This window comes from Panthera uncia (assembly GCF_023721935.1).
Source record: "Panthera uncia isolate 11264 chromosome D3 unlocalized genomic scaffold, Puncia_PCG_1.0 HiC_scaffold_8, whole genome shotgun sequence".
NCBI classification, from domain to species: domain Eukaryota; kingdom Metazoa; phylum Chordata; class Mammalia; order Carnivora; family Felidae; genus Panthera; species Panthera uncia.
In genome coordinates, this window is record NW_026057586.1 from 58,623,150 (window position 1) to 58,642,672 (window position 19,523).

The window sequence follows — 19,523 nt, forward strand, 5'->3', positions numbered from 1 at the left end:
CCATCGAAAGGCCTGCCTGCAAAGTCAGTCCTGGCTGACACAGGAAAACTTGATGTTATGTTTTGCACAGTACATTCAACTTTTCCTAGATGAGAAGAGTGGCTTACTGTGTCTCAACTGTTGGTAAAAACAGTGCGGTTTCTGCTGAATAACCTGCTTTCTTTTTGGGAGTCTGGAGTCCTGTACGTGCTAGGCTCCACAAAGACCTTGTGCTCAGTCTAAGGAGCTGCCTGGCAGACAGCACTTCACACATTACTGTTGAAAGAATTCAGCCTGTCTCTGTGAGCCCACTGCAGGAGGGCTCTTGGAAGCTTGAGCCTGGTTTCCTCTGGACTTCTCTCCATGTGCCTTTTCTTCTGCTGTTTTTGCCAACCTTTCATAGTAATAAATCTCAGCCTTGGGTATAACTATATGCGGAGTTATATGGGTCACGGGATGATCTTGGGGACCCCCCCAACATAGTACTGAACGACTTACAATGGAAAACGCTATTCCCTGCCGCATTCTTGCACCCCCCTCAGTCTTATTTCTTTTGTTATTTCCTTATTTCTAAATAATATATTTACACTGCTGTTTTTTTAAGATACCAGTTGTAGGTGTTGTCAAATAACTGGGTGTTGTGGTAGATGAGGATTTAGGTCTCATATCTTTTCCAGAATTCCCTCCCTTAAGCCCTCTGATGCAATCCTGCCTGTCACAGAGCTTGATTGAGTCCGTGTTCATTGTTTTCATTATGATGACTGGACAAATGTGTAATGCTGAGCTAGGCGATAGACTACAATTTCATTTTCTCATCTGCCTTTTTCTTTTCCTTATAGTTAATGGTTGGTTACCTTCTGTTTTTATTTGTTTTTCTATTCTGTTCTTATGACCAATTTATTCCAAAAGCCCCAGCAGCTCTTCACCAGATTTCACTGTTCTTTTCCACATGGTCAGAGGTCTGTACATCCCACTGTCCTTGGGAACTCTTCCTCCTGTGTCACTGTGGACTGTGTCAGTAGTTGGTCACAGGCCTGCTTTTCCTGGGGCTTCCTTTGCTGCTTTCCAGGGTTGCACTCAGGTCTTTGGAACTCAAGAGAAAGTGTATGGGAAGTACATTCCTTGATGCTGTGTGTCTAAAAATGTCTATGTTCTACCCGTACACTTGAATGGTTGTTGGAACTAATTTTCTTTTAGAGTTTTGAAGATATTTCTTCATTGTCTTTAAATTTCCAGTGTTCCTGTTGACATATTGGTCCTGATCTTTGTAAGCATTTTTCCTGGAGGAATCTCTTAGTAATCTCATTCTGTCCCCTTACGCTCTGAAACTTCGTAATGTGCTTCAGTGCGGGTCTCTTCAGTTATTATGTGGGGTGCTTAGTGGTCTCTTGTGATCTGAACTTTAATTCTGAGAAAGTTTCTTTCCACATCATTTGAAGAACAAGAATGTGTTCTGTGTCCAGATACTATTTACAAAATTTGGCATTCCCAAATAGTAGGTTAATGCTAGTTAGAGGTTCAGTAGGTAATGTATTAATGAGCCCGTATTTGGATTTTCTTGTGGAGATTTAGATTGGAGACTCTTAGTTTACAGCTTATTTTTTAAAACTATAAAAACAAGGAAGACCTGCTTCTACTGAGTTTTAGCCTGGTATTTATTAATAAAGAATGTTTATAAAATGCTGAATTTGTTTGACTTATAAACTAGTTAAGCAAGTTATTGGTTTTCTGGCATAGGTCTTTTTCTGTGTAGATATTATCAAGTATAATAAAACATTAGAGTTCTTCTCAGAAGCTCATTTTGGGAGACTTTAATTTAGTAATCTTTCTTTCTTCCCTACTTATATTACTTTGTCCTTCTGCATGGATGATTCTTATTACATGAGCTGATTAATACAGGTACCAGAGCAGAAAAGACTGTTTTAAGAATAATGTATATCGGGGCACCTAGGTGGTTCAGTTGGTTAAGTATCTGACTTGGCTTAGGTCATGATATCATGGCTCGTGAGTTCGAGCTTCGTATCAGGCTGTATGCTGACAGCTCAGGGCCTGGAGCCTGCTTCTGGATTCTGTGTCTCCCTCTCTCTCTGCCCCTCCCCCACTCATACTCTGTCTCTCTCACCTTCAAAAATAAATGAATGTTAAAAAAAAGAATAATTTTATTCTCTTAGTTCTTTGGAGAAAAGGTATATGTTTTTATTTTTATTTATTATTATTTTTTAAATTTTGGAGAGAGCAGGGTAGAGGAATGGGGTGGGGAGAGAGAGAAAAAGAGAGAGAGAGGGAGGGAGGGAGAGAAAATCCCAAGCAGGCACCATGCTGAGCGCAGAGCCCTATGAGGCTTGATCCCATGACCTGGGATCGTGACTTGAGCTAAAATCGAGTGTTAGACACTCAACCAACTGAGTCACCCAGGTGCCCCTTTTATTTTTATTTTATTTCATTTTATTATTTTATTTTATTTTATTTTTCTATTCTATTCTACTTTATTTTTTATTTTATTTTTTAGGAAAAGTGAATGTTTTTAAACCATTGAGTCTAGTTTTATGAAACTTTTTCTTTGCTTTACCTCAGCGGTAACTGTCATAAAAGTGCTTTATATTTTTAGTACTTTTTGTCAGATACAGCAGAGGTAACACTTTTTACCTTTAGTATAGTGCACCTCCTGGTTCTGTACTGTATTTTATATGCAACATATAATCTTTAGTATTTTAATGTTTGTGCATTAATATTTTCAATTTGTTTAATGATTTTGCTGCTAAGATTTCGCCATCCCATTCCCATTTTTTCCTTTACAATTTTATCTTATTTTAAAGTTTATTTATTTATTTTGAGAGAGAGAAAAAGCATGAGTGGGGAAGGGGCAGAGAGAGAAGGAGATTGAGTCCCAAGCAGACTCCACAGGGTCGGTGCAGATCCCAATCGGGTTGAACTCGCAAATGATGAGATCATGACCTGAGAGAAAGATGCTTAACTGACTGAGCCACCCAGGCTCCCCTCCTTTACAGTTTTAATTTTTTTTTAATGTTTTATTTTTTTTTTTTGAGAGAGAGAGAGTGCGACTAAGGGAGGGGCAGAGAGAGAGGGAGACACAGAATCTGAAGCAGGCTTCAGGTTTTGAGCTGTCAGCACAGAGCCCAGTGTGGGGCTTGAACTCACGAACCGTGAGGTCATGACCTGAGCCGAAAAACCTACTGAGCCACCCAGGCGCCCCGTGTGTAATAATTATTTTTAAAGTGGACCTTTTGTAAAAAGCATACAGTTGGGTCTGCTTTTTGTGCAGTCTGATTATCTCTGTCTTTTTAAAAAATGTTTATTTATTTATTTTGAGAGAGAGGTGTGTGTGGATGGGGGAGGGGCAGAGAGAGGGGGAGAGAGAATCCCAAGCTCGATGTGGGGCTCAAACTCATGAACTGTGAGATGACCTGAGCCAAAATCAAGAGTCAAGCACTTAACCTACTGAGGCACCCAGGCGCCCCATCCCTGCCTTTTTATTGGAATGCTTAGTCCATTGCATGTGATGTAATTACTGGTTTTAATTCTACGTGTTGTGATTTGCTTTCTGTACAATTAACCTTTTCTTTGGAGAATTAATTTTTTTCTCTTTTGCTTTTATTTTCCCATGTGGTCTCCATTGACACTCAGGTGGGGTGGCGTCACTACCACTGGGTGATGGTGAAAAATTCTGACTCTTCTCTAGGTGTCCTGTGAGACTACCCAGCAGCAATGGAGCAGGGAGCTTAGTTACTTACAGTTTGGGGGTGTGGGGTGGAGGTCCAGATTCTTCACCTGGTCTCCATAGACACTCCTGTAGGAGCAGAGCACTCTTAACCAGCTGGCAGGTGTGAAAGGCCCCAGCTCCCTACTTGTCCTTTTTTGACAACCTCCAGCAGGGGTGCTGGGCCACCACCTGAGGGCACAAATCTAATCTCCCTCTTACTGGTGCAGATAGGGGCAGAACTTCATGTTTTTTGGTGTTTGCCTCGGGTAGACCATTATTATCTGGAAGTTTTCGTCTTGCAAGGCAGCCCCTTTCCTGGTCCTTTGGCTAGAGAGAGCAGGTTTTTGTTGTTTTATCTGTGCCTGTCTGGGATTCTGGGTTTCGGGCTTCTTGAGAAGCACATCTGAGATGTAGAGGCAAAAAGAAAATGCAGGGAACTCACAGCTCTGTTGTTGTTAGAATCCTGAAGTCCCTAACCCACCGGCCTTCTTCTCTGCCTTTTGTCTTTTGTCTGTTTTTTGTTTATTTTTAACTCTATTATCCAGGATTTCTAGTTGTGCTTACCAGGAGGAATAGTGATAGGTATTCTTTCTTCAAATGTTTACAAATTTAGAAGTAGGAATTTCTAATTTTTGTTTTCTTATCTTTGGCTATTTATACTTAAACAAATTGGACCATTTGAGGCCTGTTCTGCCCTTTGATTTGGTGAAGTTTAGGCTTGCTGCGGCTCCCCAGTTCTCAAAACAGTGTGCCCTAATGGAAACACCAGTTGTTGTTGCCTTTAAATCATCCTGTTTTCAGGCCTTCACCCCTTCATATGCTGCTACTTGCTGCCCTTCCTTTCACTCATTCCCAACTATAGGGAAGCAAGTCAACAAATATTTCTCTAAAGTAGTTTTTGCAAGATAATCTATTAAGCACTTTATGGACAAACGTGTCTTCTTCATCAGTCTAGTATGGAAACTAAGTAATGATAGTAAGGAGCTGGGAAAATGTGTGTGAGTGTGCGCATAGGCGTAAGTTACAAAAGGCCGCAGGAACACGGGAGAGAATGACCACATGCCTGTGTGGCATTTGATTGTGCACGTTCCTGCTCTGACTCCTTTCAGTGTCAGTTTTGTCACTACTGGCTTTGGAACTGGTGATGAGTCAGCTCCCACATCAAGGCTGAAGTTCTCAGCTTGGCATTTGGTTGGTTTTCAGTTCAGAGTCCATCTTGTCCTTCCGAGCCTTCCCTATCCTCCTTCCCAGGAACTGCTCCCGTCAGACCAGGCTTGCAGCCATCCTGCAAATAAGCCCCGTGTTTCCTGCTTGTGCCTTTAACTGTGCTGTTCTGGCATGGATGTCCTCTCTTCTGGGTGTTACATGCAAAGGGCAGCGTAGTGGAAAGAAGATCCCAGTTTTACTTCTTCCTTGCTGTGTGACTAATGTAAGTTACTGCGGCCCTCTGAGCCTTGGTTCCCCTGTTTGTGAACACGAAAAAGTACTTCTTTTCTAACACTATGTACTAAGGTTAGTTAATGTATATGAACATGGCTGAAACCACAGGAGCTCAAATAAAATTCGGGCTCCATTGCTTTGTTTCCTTAACTAAAATGTACGGCTAAAGGCCAGGTTCATTCCTTCTAGTCTTCGTCTCATCAGCAGACACAATATGTTGAGAACATGGAAAAAACTAAGTAGTTCATTAAGTAAATGTTTGAGTACTTCCCATAATGCTCTGTGTTGTGTTAAATGCTGGAGCTCACACATTTGCTGGACAGGACAAGTGGGTGTGCAGGCAGTGAAAACACAGCACGGTGCATGCAGTGCTGGAGGTGTTGGAGGTGTGTTCCAGAGATTTGGGGGCACAGAAAAGGAGTGATGAGGGAGGATTCCTGGAGAAAGAGTTGCTGGTAATTGACCTTTTTTTTTTTTTTTAAGCAGCTTTATTTAGGTGTGATTTACATACACATCAGATCCATCTACTCTAAGTGTATAATTCAGTGATTTTTTAGCAAATTAACCAGTGTGTGTAAGCATCACCACAATCCAAATCTAGGCTGTTTCTGTCACTTCAAAAAGATTCCTCATGCCCATTTTCAGGCGCCATGTCGAAGGAGGGGTAGCAGTTGGCCATGCAAAAGTGCTGGAAGGAGGGCTGGACTCCCGGGAGTGAAGACAGCCTTGGCAAAGCCAGGGGAGCACGAGACCGAGTGGTGGAGTGTGGGTGGGATGGATGCCTGTAAGGGGTTTTATTTCTGTGCTGTACGGCTGTGTTCTCGGGGGCTGTCTTCTGGCTCCTCTGTCTTTGGAGCTCAGTTTGCTCACCGGTAATGTGTAACTGTTATGCTGTTGGGCCCCAGCTCCACCTAAATCCTGTGAGTGTCAAAACTTACGATGCCTTCGATTGAAGAGAGAATAGAATGTACTTTTAAAAAACAATAGCCAAAAGAAAAACAGAAGAATTAGAGTGATGCTTACAGATCCTCTAATGGAACTCTCTCCTCTTTTTATGCAATAATGCATAGTGGGTACAAAATTTATGAAATGTAGAAGGGTAGGAAGAAAACTTACGTCACTTATGATCTTTCAATTCAGAGAAAATTGTTAACATTCTCGTTCTTATGATTTGTTTTGCATAAATGTTTATGTACTTAAATATTGATATTGTGCTGTAAATAAAGTTGTTTTTCCCCACATTATTAAATAGTACTAAAAGCTTGATTTTAAATGCTGCATGATTTTTATGAAATTAAAAACATACTCTGTTCATTTTTTTCAATTTTTTACAATAATAGTAATAAAAGCACATGGTAAGTTTCAAACTACATAGAAGGAATAAAAATCTTTCTCCCATTTTACCACTTCCAAGAGTTAATAATTGTTAACTTTTTCTTTTCTTAATGTTTATTTATTTTGAGAGAGAGAGAGAGAGACAGAGTGTGAGCAGGGGAGGGGCAGAGAGAGACAGAGACACAGAATCTGAAGCACACTCCAGGCCCTGAGCTGTCAGCACAGAGCCCGACACGGGGCTCAAACCCACGAACCGTGAGATGACCTGAACCAAAGTTGGATGCTTAACCGACTGAGCCACGCAGGCGCCCCAGTAGTTAACTATTTCTTACATGCTTTCAGAAACTGTGTGTTAATTTATATTCCATTATGTGGATAAATCATAATTGAATTGATCTATTGATAGCCTACGTAGATGATCGTGTTTTTGCTTTTACAGTGCTAAAATGAATATTTTCATGTGCACATCTTTGATTTCTTACAAAAATGTATGTGAAGGATAAATTCCTGAAAGAGGAATGCCTGGATCAGAGAGTACATTTTATATTTTGATATTGCCAAATTGCTTTTCAGAAAAGATTGTGCTAATTTATACTTCTGTCATTAGTAGAGAGTCTCACGAGTCCTTCTTTGCTTATATCTTTATCAACATTGGGTATTATACACTTTTTTGTTCTTTGCCAGTCTGATATTAGAAAAGTAACTTGTTTTAGTTTATACTTTAAAAATTAGAACTGTACCTGAACATTCTTTTTGCATGGATATTAGTCATTTTTCTGTGAATTATATCATGTCCTTTGTGTAGGTGTCTTGATTTGTTCATATTTTTACTGATTTGTAAGAGCTCTTAGCTCTTTAAAGAACTTAGCTATTGCAAATTTTTTCTTTTTTTTTTTTTTTTTTTTTTTTTTTTACAGTTTATTTATTTTGAGAGAGAGCTTGCAGGGGAGGGACAGAAAAAGAGGGAGAGAGAGAATCACACGCTGTCAGCACAGAGCCCAATGAAGGCCTTGAACCCACAAACCGTGAGATCATGACCTGAACTGAAACCAAGAGTCAGATGCTTAACCAACTGAGTCACCCAGGCGCCCTGCAGAATTTTTTTTTTTTTTTTTTTACATTTTCTTTTGAGTGTGTTCATGGTCAGATTTATTAGTCTTGTCATTTAGGGCTCTTGGATTTATTAAATTGCAAAATAACCTTAAAAGTGAATGCAAAGAGAAACAAGTGATTCTAATAGTTTTCCAAAGGAGTATCATAAAGATATTAAAGTGGAATAAGAACTAATAATCCAAGTAACTTTTGAATAATGTACATAGACTGTGTTACCTCTGTCTAAAGAGGAAGAAAAAGTGACCAAATCTTGAACTCTTATTGCATTTGTCCTGTATAGTGTCCATTCTAGTGAATCTATTTAGTGTCTTTTCGGATTGAACAAATAAGGGTTCCCTTGTTTCTTTTAACATAACTGCAATACAAAATAAGTTATTATCAACACATGAACTACCTAATATCATGCACTGTAGAACTATAATGAATGATCTATAATTGTGTGAATCATCAAATACATCGCTATAAATATTGTAAATTTTAATTCTCATTCTGAACTATTCATGTGTAGTTGTATTAAGCTGTCTGTGTAATTTATTATTCATGGTTGTTTTTTCATGACTTAAAGAAAAATAGATTGCATGTTGGATAAAACAGTCAAAATGAAACCCCTTCTTTTTAAGAGGAACTCTGTATTCGACTTTGACAACTCCCATTTTCATTTGGTTCATTTTTCTAATACTTAAAGGTGCCAGTGCTTTCTGCCTCTTTGAGAACTGAAATGTGTGATGAATGGAATGTAACTTGAGATGTTAAAATGAACGAGTATTTTCAAAAGGGTTGTAAAGAAAAATATTTTTGATTTGTAAATGCAAGGTTAATCGCCGTGTTTTGTGCGGTGCTTTTGTGTTCTGGTTGGTGTTGATGATCTTTTCTCCCTCTGTGCAGGTGTAATGGATAGGTAACAGAGAAACCCTCCTCACTGTCTCGTCAGGGAGGCAGAATGACTGAGTGCTTCCTGCCCCCCACCAGCAGCCCTAGTGAGCACCGCAGGGTGGAGCATGGCAGTGGTCTTACCCGAACCCCCAGCTCTGAGGAGATCAGCCCTACCAAGTTTCCCGGATTGTACCGCACTGGCGAGCCCTCGCCTCCTCATGACAGCCTTCATGAGCCTCCTGACATAGTGTCTGATGATGAGAAAGACCATGGGAAGAAAAAAGGAAAATTTAAGAAAAAAGAAAAAAGGAGTAAGTGCCATTTTTCTCCACGCTTTTGGTATATTTTGGGTAAACTTTTACTCTAATCACTGTGCCTGCTGTCTGCAAAGATTCTTGTTTGGCATTTTCTGTTCTTTACTTTTCTGGGTCTCAATTTTTGTATACTGGAGTTGTATCTTAGGGTCTTAGTCTTGCGAACAAAATTACTGAATTTCCAGAAGTGGTAAAGGTTTCGTAAATGGGTCATTTTAAATAATGTATAAAAAGTAGATATTGAAATTTTACCCTTACAGAATATTACTTTCTTGGCTGGGTTGTGTAGGCCAGTTGGGGTACAACTTTACTGGAACTGTGAAAAAGGTAGTTATTTGTTTGTCTTAAGCAGATGCCACAATGCATTCTCTCTATAGGTCCTATTCTGTAGGAAAGCCAAATTGTTTAAGCATAGCTCTTTAGTATGTTAAAAGCAAATGAGGTGATTTATTTTGAGTTTCATGTTATACTTAAGTCAATTTGGTTTTGAAGCATAGCATTGAGATAAAATGCACAAATTGTGTGCCACTTGAATGAGCTGTCACAAAATGGACATGCGTCCTTGTAATTACAAGCACCTGGAAATAAAGCATTATCAGCACGCTTAGAAATTCCCTCCCATTACCCCTGCAGAGGGAATCCCCCACACTTCCCAAAGGTAAGCTTCTTTCAGTATAGCTTGAAACTGCCTGATTTTGAATTTATGTAAATGAAAGCATATTTCCTTTTGTGTCTAGTTTCTTTTGCCCAAAGTTGTATTTGTTAGATTCATCCGTGTTATTCCACGTGGCAGTAATTTGTCGTTTTTATTACTGGATTTTGTTTCATTGCATTAATATGCTAGAATGTATCTATTCTGTTATTGGTCATTTGGGTTGTTTTCAGTTTTTGACTTGTGAATAGTGCTTCTGTGAATGTCGTTGTACGTGGTTATACATTTCTGTTGTGGGATTGCTCTCTTAAAAGGCCATGCTTATTTTAGCATTAGTAGATCCTGCAAAACGATTTTTCAGAGTGGTCGTACCAGATTGCACTCACACCAGCAGCGTCTGAGAGCTGCAGCTGCTCTGTATCGTGGTATTCTCGCCCTTAAGATTTCTGCTCTTCTGGTTGCTGTGGCGTTTGTGGTATTTTAAGTAGAGGGTAATTTGTGAAATTTTTAAATTTAATCTTCGTTATGAAATGGCTTATTAAGGTAGCTGGCTAAAGAAAAGAACAGGAAAATCATATTTTAAAATAACAACCAAACCAAAGTAGGATAACTGATAGGCTATAAAACAAGTGTCAGTGTGTGAAAACCAGGGCTCAAGATGCAGAGAAGTGGGCTGATGCATTCGGCCACCATCCAGAGATTAGGGAACTTTCCTGGTTCTGCCCTCCACCCAGTTGAGACTTCAGCCTCTGCTGGTCTCCAGAAAGAACTTCACAGCTAGTGACAGGAGGGCAAAGTGTGACAGGGGAACGGCTGGAGCATCTGAACGGCAGGGCCATTTGTGTCGTGGTGTCAGATTGCTTCAATAACAGGGACCAGATATATGAAAAAAAAATCTAAATAAGAGGCCATTATTCAGATGATGATTTTTCATCATTTTTCATCATATATTATAGAAGGACTCCTTGCATTAGCCCTCTCTGCAGATCCTTGGTTGTGTGTTTACAATATTTGGTTTGGTTTGCCAAAATTCCACGGGCACACACATGAACCCGGTTACAAAGGTGCCTGGCACGCCGCATTCGCCCTCTTGTGGTCAGGAGATGTCAGTGCAGCATCTCATGTTAGCTGAGAAGAAACCCCTTTCATGACTGGCAGCACCCAGGAGGGATTGGCCATGAAGTGAAAAGCAAAGTAGCCAGTCCCAGGTGGCACTGTTTTTGGTCCTGTTTTCCAAAAGTTCATGGACGGTTTGACATGAAACAGGTGTATGACTTATATTCCCTGCATTTCTTTGGCAGCTGAAGGCTATGCTGCCTTTCAGGAAGATAGCTCTGGAGATGAGGCTGAAAGTCCTTCCAAAATGAAGAGGTCCAAGGGAATCCATGTTTTCAAGAAGCCCAGCTTTTCTAAAAAGAAAGAGAAGGATTTTAAAATAAAAGAGAAACCCAAAGAGGAAAAACATAAAGAAGAAAAGCACAAAGAAGAGAAACATAAAGAGAAGAAGTCAAAAGACTTGACAGCAGCTGATGTTGTTAAACAGTGGAAGGAAAAGAAGAAAAAGAAGAAGCCAATTCAGGAACCAGAGGTGCCTCAGGTTGACGTTCCGAATCTCAAACCCATTTTTGGAGTTCCTTTGGCCGATGCAGTAGAGAGGACCATGATGTACGATGGCATTCGGCTGCCGGCGGTTTTCCGTGAATGTGTAGATTATGTAGAGAAGTATGGCATGAAGTGTGAAGGCATCTACAGAGTTTCAGGTATTGGGCACACGCGCTTCTCTTAGGGGTTTTTAAAAATTCACTTCCATTTTTCAAAGGAAGGGAAAAGAAGAACTTGTGAGGAAAATTGTGGCATGGTTCCTAATAAGTCTTACTCATTTCCTCAGTCCTTCCAGTTGCACAGAAATCCCCCACACTGTGTGTGTGTGTTTTAGCAGTTTGCTTTTTTTGTGATATTCTCTTCTATCAGGAGCCTGGAAACACGAGTTGTTCACAGTTTTCAGGAGCCCGGATGAGTCTAAACAAAGTATATGAGTCATGTCCCTTCACTTGGGTGCCCTCAGACTATGCTTTATTCTTCTCACCTCCTTCCCTCTGAGCAGGGCTCAGTGTTGTGAGGGAGATCAGTAGGACAAGGAAAGCTATCTTGGTTAAGGGACGCTTCTTGGCCAGGAGACACTTTTATTGACCTAATCATAGAATGTATTTCCTGAGTTCGGCTGAAAGAACGTGAAATGTTACTTGCTAAGTGTTTAGGCCCCAAATGTCAATGTTTTTGTCAGCCATGTGCAGCTATTACATATATTAGTGAAATTGATTTTCTGTTTATGTTTTCCATACATGTGAAAGTTCAGATTTCTTATTTGGCAAGAATGTAATTCATATTGGATGTCTAAAATCCAGCTAAATGTATGCTACTTAAAGAAAAAAGATTTTATTTCTTTCTTTTGTACTGTACAGGATGGAAGTCCTGACCTGTGGCAACATCTGTGTTCTGAATCATTACTTTCCCATGATTTAGTTCTTGATACTGGAAATCTATTTATTTATTATTACTATTTTTTTAATTATTATTATTTTTTTAATGTTTTATTTATTCTTGAGACAGAGAGAGACAGAGCATGAACAGGGGAGGGGCAGAGAGAGAGCGAGACACAGAATCTGAAGCAGGCTCCAGGCTCTGAGCTGTCAGCACAGAGCCTGACGCGGGGCTTGAACCCACAAACTGCGAGGTCGTGACCTGAGCCAAAGTCGGACGCTTAACTGACTGAGCCCCTATTATTATTATTTTTTTAACACATTTATTTCGAGAGAGAAAGACAGTGTGCATATAAGTGGGGGAAGGGCACAGAGAGTTAGAGAGGGAATCCCAAGCAGGCTTTGCACTGTCAGTGCAGAGCCCGATGTGGGGGTTCCATCTCACGACCGTGGGATCGTGACCAGAGCCGAGATCAAGAGTTGGACACATAACTGATTGAGCCACCCAGCTGCCTCTGGAGATCTATTTTATAAAACTTGTTGTTGGTCACACATTTTCATGGTGAGTCAAATCATACACATTTAGAATATAGAGACATTACACTTAGTTTTTCCATTGATTTGGTTCACACAATCAATTTTTAGAGGGCAGATTTGATATATTTGGCTTTTGGGGAAAGGACAGGCATCTCTGATAATTGGGGAACCCTTAACATAGTACCCCTTAGCGTATCATTGTTAAGAATATTTTGGCTAACATGCTACCATTTTATAGAAAATATAATCCACAGATAAGGCATTGCATTTGAATTTATAATTCTTTAGTAACATGAAAATAAACACATTTAAATGAACTTGAAAATTTGACTTTTAAAACTAATGATGAATCGATTTTTAAAGATTTAAATAACACCAACATAGCTGCTTCTCCCACTTGAGTCTGATAGGAAGGAATTTTGTTTTAGGTGAAAGTTTCTCTGAAGAGTTTCTACAGCTTTGTTCAAAGGATTCTTTTGTCTTTGACCTATTTTTGATGTTTGCATTCTTTTGGAGTTGGAGTTGCAGAACTCTGTTTGTGTGTCAGAGCACTCAAAGGGAGCTGTTCCCCTGATCATTGATTCCTGGAGGCTGAGCTCCTGCTTTGATCAATTTTTTATCATTTTTTAAGCTCTGACAGTGTGCTATATTCAGGATACCGTGGATTAGAGTTAATGGCTGTGACTTTTTTTTCTTTCTTTGAATGCTCATAAGACTGTTTTCTGCTGGAGAGTTTTTGGTTCTTATTCCTATTATAAGTGCTAGTTTTATTTTTTATTTTGTTTTTTTAAGTTTATCTATTTTGAGAGAGAGTGTGCATGTGTATGCACATGTGTGTGAGTGGGGAAGGGGCAGAGAGAGAGAATCCCAAGCAGGCTCTAATTGTCACTGCGGAGCCTGATGCAGGGCTCGAACTGTCGAGCCATGAGATTATGACCTGAGCATAAAACAAAAGTTGGACACTTAACCGACTGAGCCACCCATGTGCCCCTATAAGTTCCAGTTTTAAAACATACATACCATTTTGTGTATGCTCTCTCTCTACCTGAGATGTTTTTTTAAGCATCCAGTCTTTAAAAAGAAAACAATTTTGATAACTTCAGAGTAACAACAAACCAAAGACATTCTAATTGTTTACTTGTGCAGTTTTCTGGGTAGGCACTATTGGAGAGAAAAATTAGATGCATATAAATACATGTGAGAGAGAGAAGAGGTCTTTGCTAAGAGATTCAATTAAAGTTATCACTCACCATGTTTTAGTCATGTCATAAAAGTAAGAAAATGGGGATTATTTTCTAACTTTTATGTCAAAATGAAGATTGTACAGAAATAAGCTTTATTTTGTTACTTTCATATTTAGAGTTATTGATTTTATTTTGTCAGCACTGGATAAGTGACACATTTTTTGTAATGCCTTTGGAAGGTTTTCACATAAGAAGCCCAGATGTAATAAGCACTATTGATTATAAAATGCTCTTCAGGTTAGATGACACTTAAGCATTTGCACCTGGACCATTACAGTCTCTCAGCCTTAATCTTGTTTCAGGTAATTGGCCTAGAATTTCAAGTGTTAAACACAACAGAAAGCTTCCTTGTGCTTTTATGAGCATTTGCTGGCACTGAATCCATATCACGTAAATTCAGATTGGACCGAGGGCTTCAAAACTTATAAAATGTTTGAAAAACAGCCGTTTTGTGTGTCAGTGTTTCTGTGCAGTAAGAAAAACAAAAGAATTGGGTTTGAGAAACCCAAGTTTCGCTTTTTTTTGTGGTGGTTCCAGCTGTGTTCCAGATTAAGAAAATATACAAAAATTCAAATTTAAAAATAGAAATTAGTTGGGGATTATTTAATGGACACTTTTTTTTCACAGAGTGTGTTTAGATAGCAAACCCACCTTTTGTATTTATGATACAACGTTTGCTTATCAAAAGTAATGACCTACAACTTGTTGGAACATGCTTATAAATACCGAGTTGTGCTGTATGTTGTCAGTCTTGTGACTTGTTAGAAAAGGCCATTGGCCCTTTTTTGGGGAGCAAGACTTATGCTTGGATTGTAGTTGAATTTTTGCCTGAATTTTTACCTACCTAGCTTTAAAAAAAAAAAAAAAAATGTCCCTTGAATCACTTGGCATGTTTTAAAACTTAAAACATTCCCTGATTGCTCTGACTTTTGTTCTGAATATTGAGTTTTCCTGGTATCATTTAGCTTTTGGTTGAATTCACCCTCACAGTGTAGTCTTTTATGTTATCATCCTTACGGAGGAATTGTACGAACCTCGAGCAGGTCATTGCTTCATAACTAGAGGTTTGGCTCTCCTCAAATCTCTTCCCACAGCAGTGGGTGTCATGGTGAAAAAAGTTGTGTGTTTGATTATTTTCTTGATACCCTCTTTCCCTTCGGAATTTGGATGTTTTTAGGAATTAAATCAAAGGTGGACGAGCTGAAAGCAGCCTATGACAGAGAGGAGTCTCCAAATTTGGAAGAATACGAGCCTAACACCGTGGCCAGTTTGTTGAAGCAGTATTTGCGAGACCTTCCCGAGAATCTGCTTACCAAAGAGCTGATGCCTCGCTTTGAAGAGGCTTGTGGGCGGAGCACGGAGAGCGAGAAGGTGCAGGAATTCCAGCGCTTGCTCAAAGAGCTGCCAGAATGTAACCATCTTCTGATTTCTTGGCTGGTCGTGCACATGGACCATGTTATCGCGAAGGAACTGGAAACAAAAATGAATATACAGAACATTTCTATAGTGCTCAGCCCAACTGTTCAGGTACATGGCCTTCCCTGCACACGTGCCCTCTGATGCTGACCCTGGGGAGTCATTTTCTATTGCTAAATCGCACACCAAGCAGTTAACCAGCAAAAGTAGATACTAGAGTATTGGTCTTGTTCTCTCGGAACACGGACAGTGTCATGACTAGCATGTAGCTGTGCAATTTGAGTGTTGTACGGTCTTTGGTGTGGTTCTCCAAACCAGTTCCTGATGACAGTGATCCCTCATGAGTAGAGGAGGAGCCCGTGGTACCCACAGTTACAAAGTTCATCTGTAGACTTTGGGAGATTTCATTTATTTCTTCAAATAGCTTCATTAAGCTTCATTGCTTAATTATATTACACCCTATATCAGACTCCAGCACAGAGGGACCTGACATCATTTGTTTGGTCAGGGATTTATCCTGATGATTTCATTCATAAAGATAGATCCTAGAGAAGGATTTTATAGAATTTTAATCTGAGGAGGCATTTCAGGGAATTGGTAGTATGTTAATTGGTGTCTCTTTACAGCATAAATACTTGGCCTTTGTTTATTGCTGTTGACTGGGTGCTGGCACAGAGCGTTTATTGTCATTTAATTAGAGTTATACGGTATGCTCCATATTTTATTCAGGCCAGACACAAAAGGCAAAAAAAATGAAGTGATGATGTTTGTATTATTTTAAGCTCTCTTTTTGACCAGTATACTAGGTTATTATCAGCCATTGTTACAATGCACTGTTGTTGTAAGGGTGTATTTTCTTGTATTCAAGATTCTTTCATCGCTCATTGACTGTATTTTGGAAGCAAAATGTTTCTCAAATTTCAGTTTGATCGTTCAGACTAGTCAGAATTTCAGAATTTGGTAAATATTATATTGTTACTTAATATTACTATAGTAGGGATGATAGTTTCATAGAAGGTTCAAGTGTGTTGTTAAGTTTTAGGTAGAAAGTAATTGATGTCCTGATCTCCTAGCATATGAACGTGATATTTAAACACTGGTTGTGCATATGTGCCTGCAAAGCATTGATTTCCGGAGTAATGGCTCTCATGTCAAGCCCAGCTTGACAACTCCCGGTACTCTTCCTTGCCCTGTCCCTCGCTACATACACTGGTATGTGTTGAAGGTCTCAGAATAACTCGAGAGTAAAGAACATAAGATTTTTAAGATCAGTATTGCTAAAAAAAAAAAAAAAAAAATCTTATGTTCTTTACTCTAGAGAGAGAAAATTGATGATCATTGAGTTCTGCATCCTTTTTCCTGTCCTTTTGTTTATTTTTTCAAATTCCTTATGGTGCTTGAATACATGCTTAAATATATGCTGTTTTTCCATTCTCTTAAGTTGGTCAGTAATTTAGCAGAGCATGTCCAGTCACTGCCTTGGAAAAAAGTCACTCCCATGTCTACGATTAAAGGATGTACTATGCAGCAGACACAAATTAAATGAAATAAAATGATAATTTGAATAGGTTTTTGGGGTTTTTTTGGTTGGGTTTTTTTTTTTTTTTTTTTTTTTTTTTTGCAAATCTTTTTATTTATTTTTTCTTAGATTAGCAATCGTGTCCTATATGTGTTTTTCACACATGTGCAAGAGCTCTTTGGAAATGTGATACTAAAGCAAGTGACCAAACCTCTTCGATGGTCTAACATGGCCACTATGCCTACACTGCCAGAGACCCAGGAGAACATCAAGGAGGAGATCAGAAGACAGGTGTGTGTGTGCTCAGCCCCACCTTCAACCCTAAAGAGCCTACCTTTGCTCTGACCCTTTTGGATGATTATGATGATCAACAGGGATGGTTCGGAGGAGGAGCTCTTGTTCACTGAGCACTTTCTGTGGGTCTGGAAATTGTTGGGCACGTTGTTCGTGGCACTCTGAGGGCAGAAATCTCTGCCTGGCCCTATTTCATGCCGGTGAAGTCAGAATATTGTGGTAGAAAGAATACAGATTTTGAAACCCAAAAGTCCTGGCTTTAAATTCTTGCTGTGGTTAAAGTTAACTGATTTTTAGGCATACTGCTTAACCTCTGTTAACCTTGATGATCCCGTTTTAAAATGGGTCATCTTGTGGTTTGGCATGAAGATTACTACCATAAATGGGATAATGGTGCCAGACACGTTGTAAGGAGTCCAAAAGTGTTAACTTATCTGGACAGGGTTGCTGTTATCAGCCATGTTTTCCAGATAGATATAAACTTGTGGAAATTAACTCACTGTGTCACGTGGCTTTAGTAAACTGTAGAACCAGAATTTGACCCCAAATCCAGTGCTTTTCCACCATTCTGTTTTGACAGAAAATACCGTTCATTTGATGTGTGTGTGTTTAGCAAAACTGATTACGAAATTCAGGGCCAAGAAATCTACCTATATTTGATTATTGTTATACTTTTTATTTGCATACATATTATCAAATTTTTGCTTGGTTTTCTTTCCTTTTATCTGCTCTGAGCTCCCATCATTAGTTGTTGATGTGTTGTGGGAAAGGGATGTGAATGAACTGTTACTGAACCAATGTAAATTAATGATGAGAACCTAATGCCCAGGCAAAAAAGGATTTTCAGTGATAGCCTCGAAAAAAATAGTTCATGCCATTATATCATTCCCTTACTAATAATTGAAAAATGGTTGTACATCTTTAGAAATTTCGTATGGTTTTATTTTACGATGATGAGACATGGGATACCACTCAGTGTGTGGTATATTGTTTTCTAGGAGTTTCTTTTAAATTGTTTACATCGAGATTTGCAGGCTGGGATAAAGGATTTATCTAAAGAAGAAAGATTATGGGAAGTGCAAAGAATTTTGACAGCCCTCAAAAGGAAACTGAGAGAAGCTAAGAGACAAGTGAGTAAATTTGGCATTTTGGTACGTCATGTCGATAATAGAATATAAACAGAATGCGCTGGAATTTTTAAAGTTAAGTTTCTCTTAAAACACAATATGTACATGTCTCCTGAAGTAAAGTTCCCTGAGTGTTCCCAGTTCTGGATTATTGATCCTTCATTTTGGTATCAGGGAAATGATTATTTAGGAAGTTGGTTTTTTGGTTTTTGTTTTTTTTAAGTCAAACAGATGATTTTACTAAAAGCTGTTTTGTCATTTCCTGCTTGGTTGTACTTGTAAACAGAAGCAATTGGATAGTGATACATTTCAGAGACTGCTGGGGAATTTGAAGCCTTTGAGTCAGCTCTTGGGAAACATGAGGAGGCAGTTTTATTCACCTCATAAAAGGAAGAGTAGCCTGTGACTCCTGCTAAGTTTGGGGCACACGAATCAGACTTTTCATCTCCTCTCATGTATGTTTCTTGGTTCTGGGGCCGTGGGTTGCCTATCCTGTATGTTGCTTGGTTCTGGGGCCGTGGGTTGCCTAGCCAAAAGGCTGAGATCTCAGATCTCTGGACCCTCTTACAACCTGTGTTCAGATTCAATGGCGGGCCCCACAGTACTTCCAGGGAACGTTAGTCAGCATCCATCAGACTGCTAGAGCATGATCAGTGGTGGGTCACCATTGTGGTTGTGCTAACAGACAAAGACAGCTCATGTATTTATGTTGCTCTGAGATTAGAGATTTGCATTTATGTGGAAGTTAGCTTTGTCAGAGAGGAAACATGAGATGTTTGCACATGCCTTCTAGGACTGGCAGACTGGCAAAAGCCCTTTGTGTGTTTTTCTTCCTTCTTTTCTCCTGCTTACCAGATTATCTGTCTTATTTTTTTTTTTTTTTTTCCCCTATGCCTGTTGTTGTTGTTCTCTTCATGCTTCAGTCTGGAACCAGTGACTGACCGATTAGCCCTCATGGTTGTAATTGTTACCCACGTGGCATTGCCTCTCAGACTTGAAGTGAAGGGTCTCTGACCTGTGACAGGGATAACGTATGTTTGGTTTTCATTACTCTTGCTTCTCCTCTCTCTTGGTTAAAAGAATTGTGACAGAGCAAACCAGAGGCACTTTAGAAAGGATGGATTACTTTTACTCTACCAATTTTCTTTATGCTAACTCTTTATAGCTGCTCGTTCATTTATAAAATTCTCAAAAGGTTTTGTCAAGTTGATTTCAACCTTGAGAAATAAATTATTTATTTATTTTTTAATGTTTATTTGACAGAGAACAAGCAGGGGCAGAGAGAGAGAAGATAGGATCCAAAGCAGCCTCTGTGATAGCCAAGAGCCCGATGTGGGGCTTGAACTCACAAACCGTGAGATCATGACCTGAGCTGAAGTCCGATGTTTAACCAGCTGAGCCCCCCAGGCGCCCCAAAAATCCTTTATATGTAGACAACATGACTGTACATACAAAATCTATAAAAAAACTGATAAGTGA

The 19,523-nt window shown here is 39.3% G+C and overlaps 1 protein-coding gene across 5 annotated transcripts in view; it reads left to right on the forward strand.

The window, feature by feature from the left end:
* Nucleotides 1–19,523, forward strand: part of RALBP1 (ralA binding protein 1) — a 47,507-nt gene that overhangs the window by 17,957 nt on the left and 10,027 nt on the right. For all 5 annotated transcript variants that reach the window (XM_049620429.1, XM_049620432.1, XM_049620433.1 and 2 more), the window contains 5 exons: nt 8,474–8,772; nt 10,729–11,187; nt 14,866–15,215; nt 16,753–16,914; nt 17,916–18,047. In XM_049620429.1, the coding sequence (XP_049476386.1) occupies nt 8,529–8,772; nt 10,729–11,187; nt 14,866–15,215; nt 16,753–16,914; nt 17,916–18,047 (1,347 nt within the window). In that variant the 5' untranslated portion in view covers nt 8,474–8,528. The remainder of the gene's footprint in view (nt 1–8,473; nt 8,773–10,728; nt 11,188–14,865; nt 15,216–16,752; nt 16,915–17,915; nt 18,048–19,523) is intronic.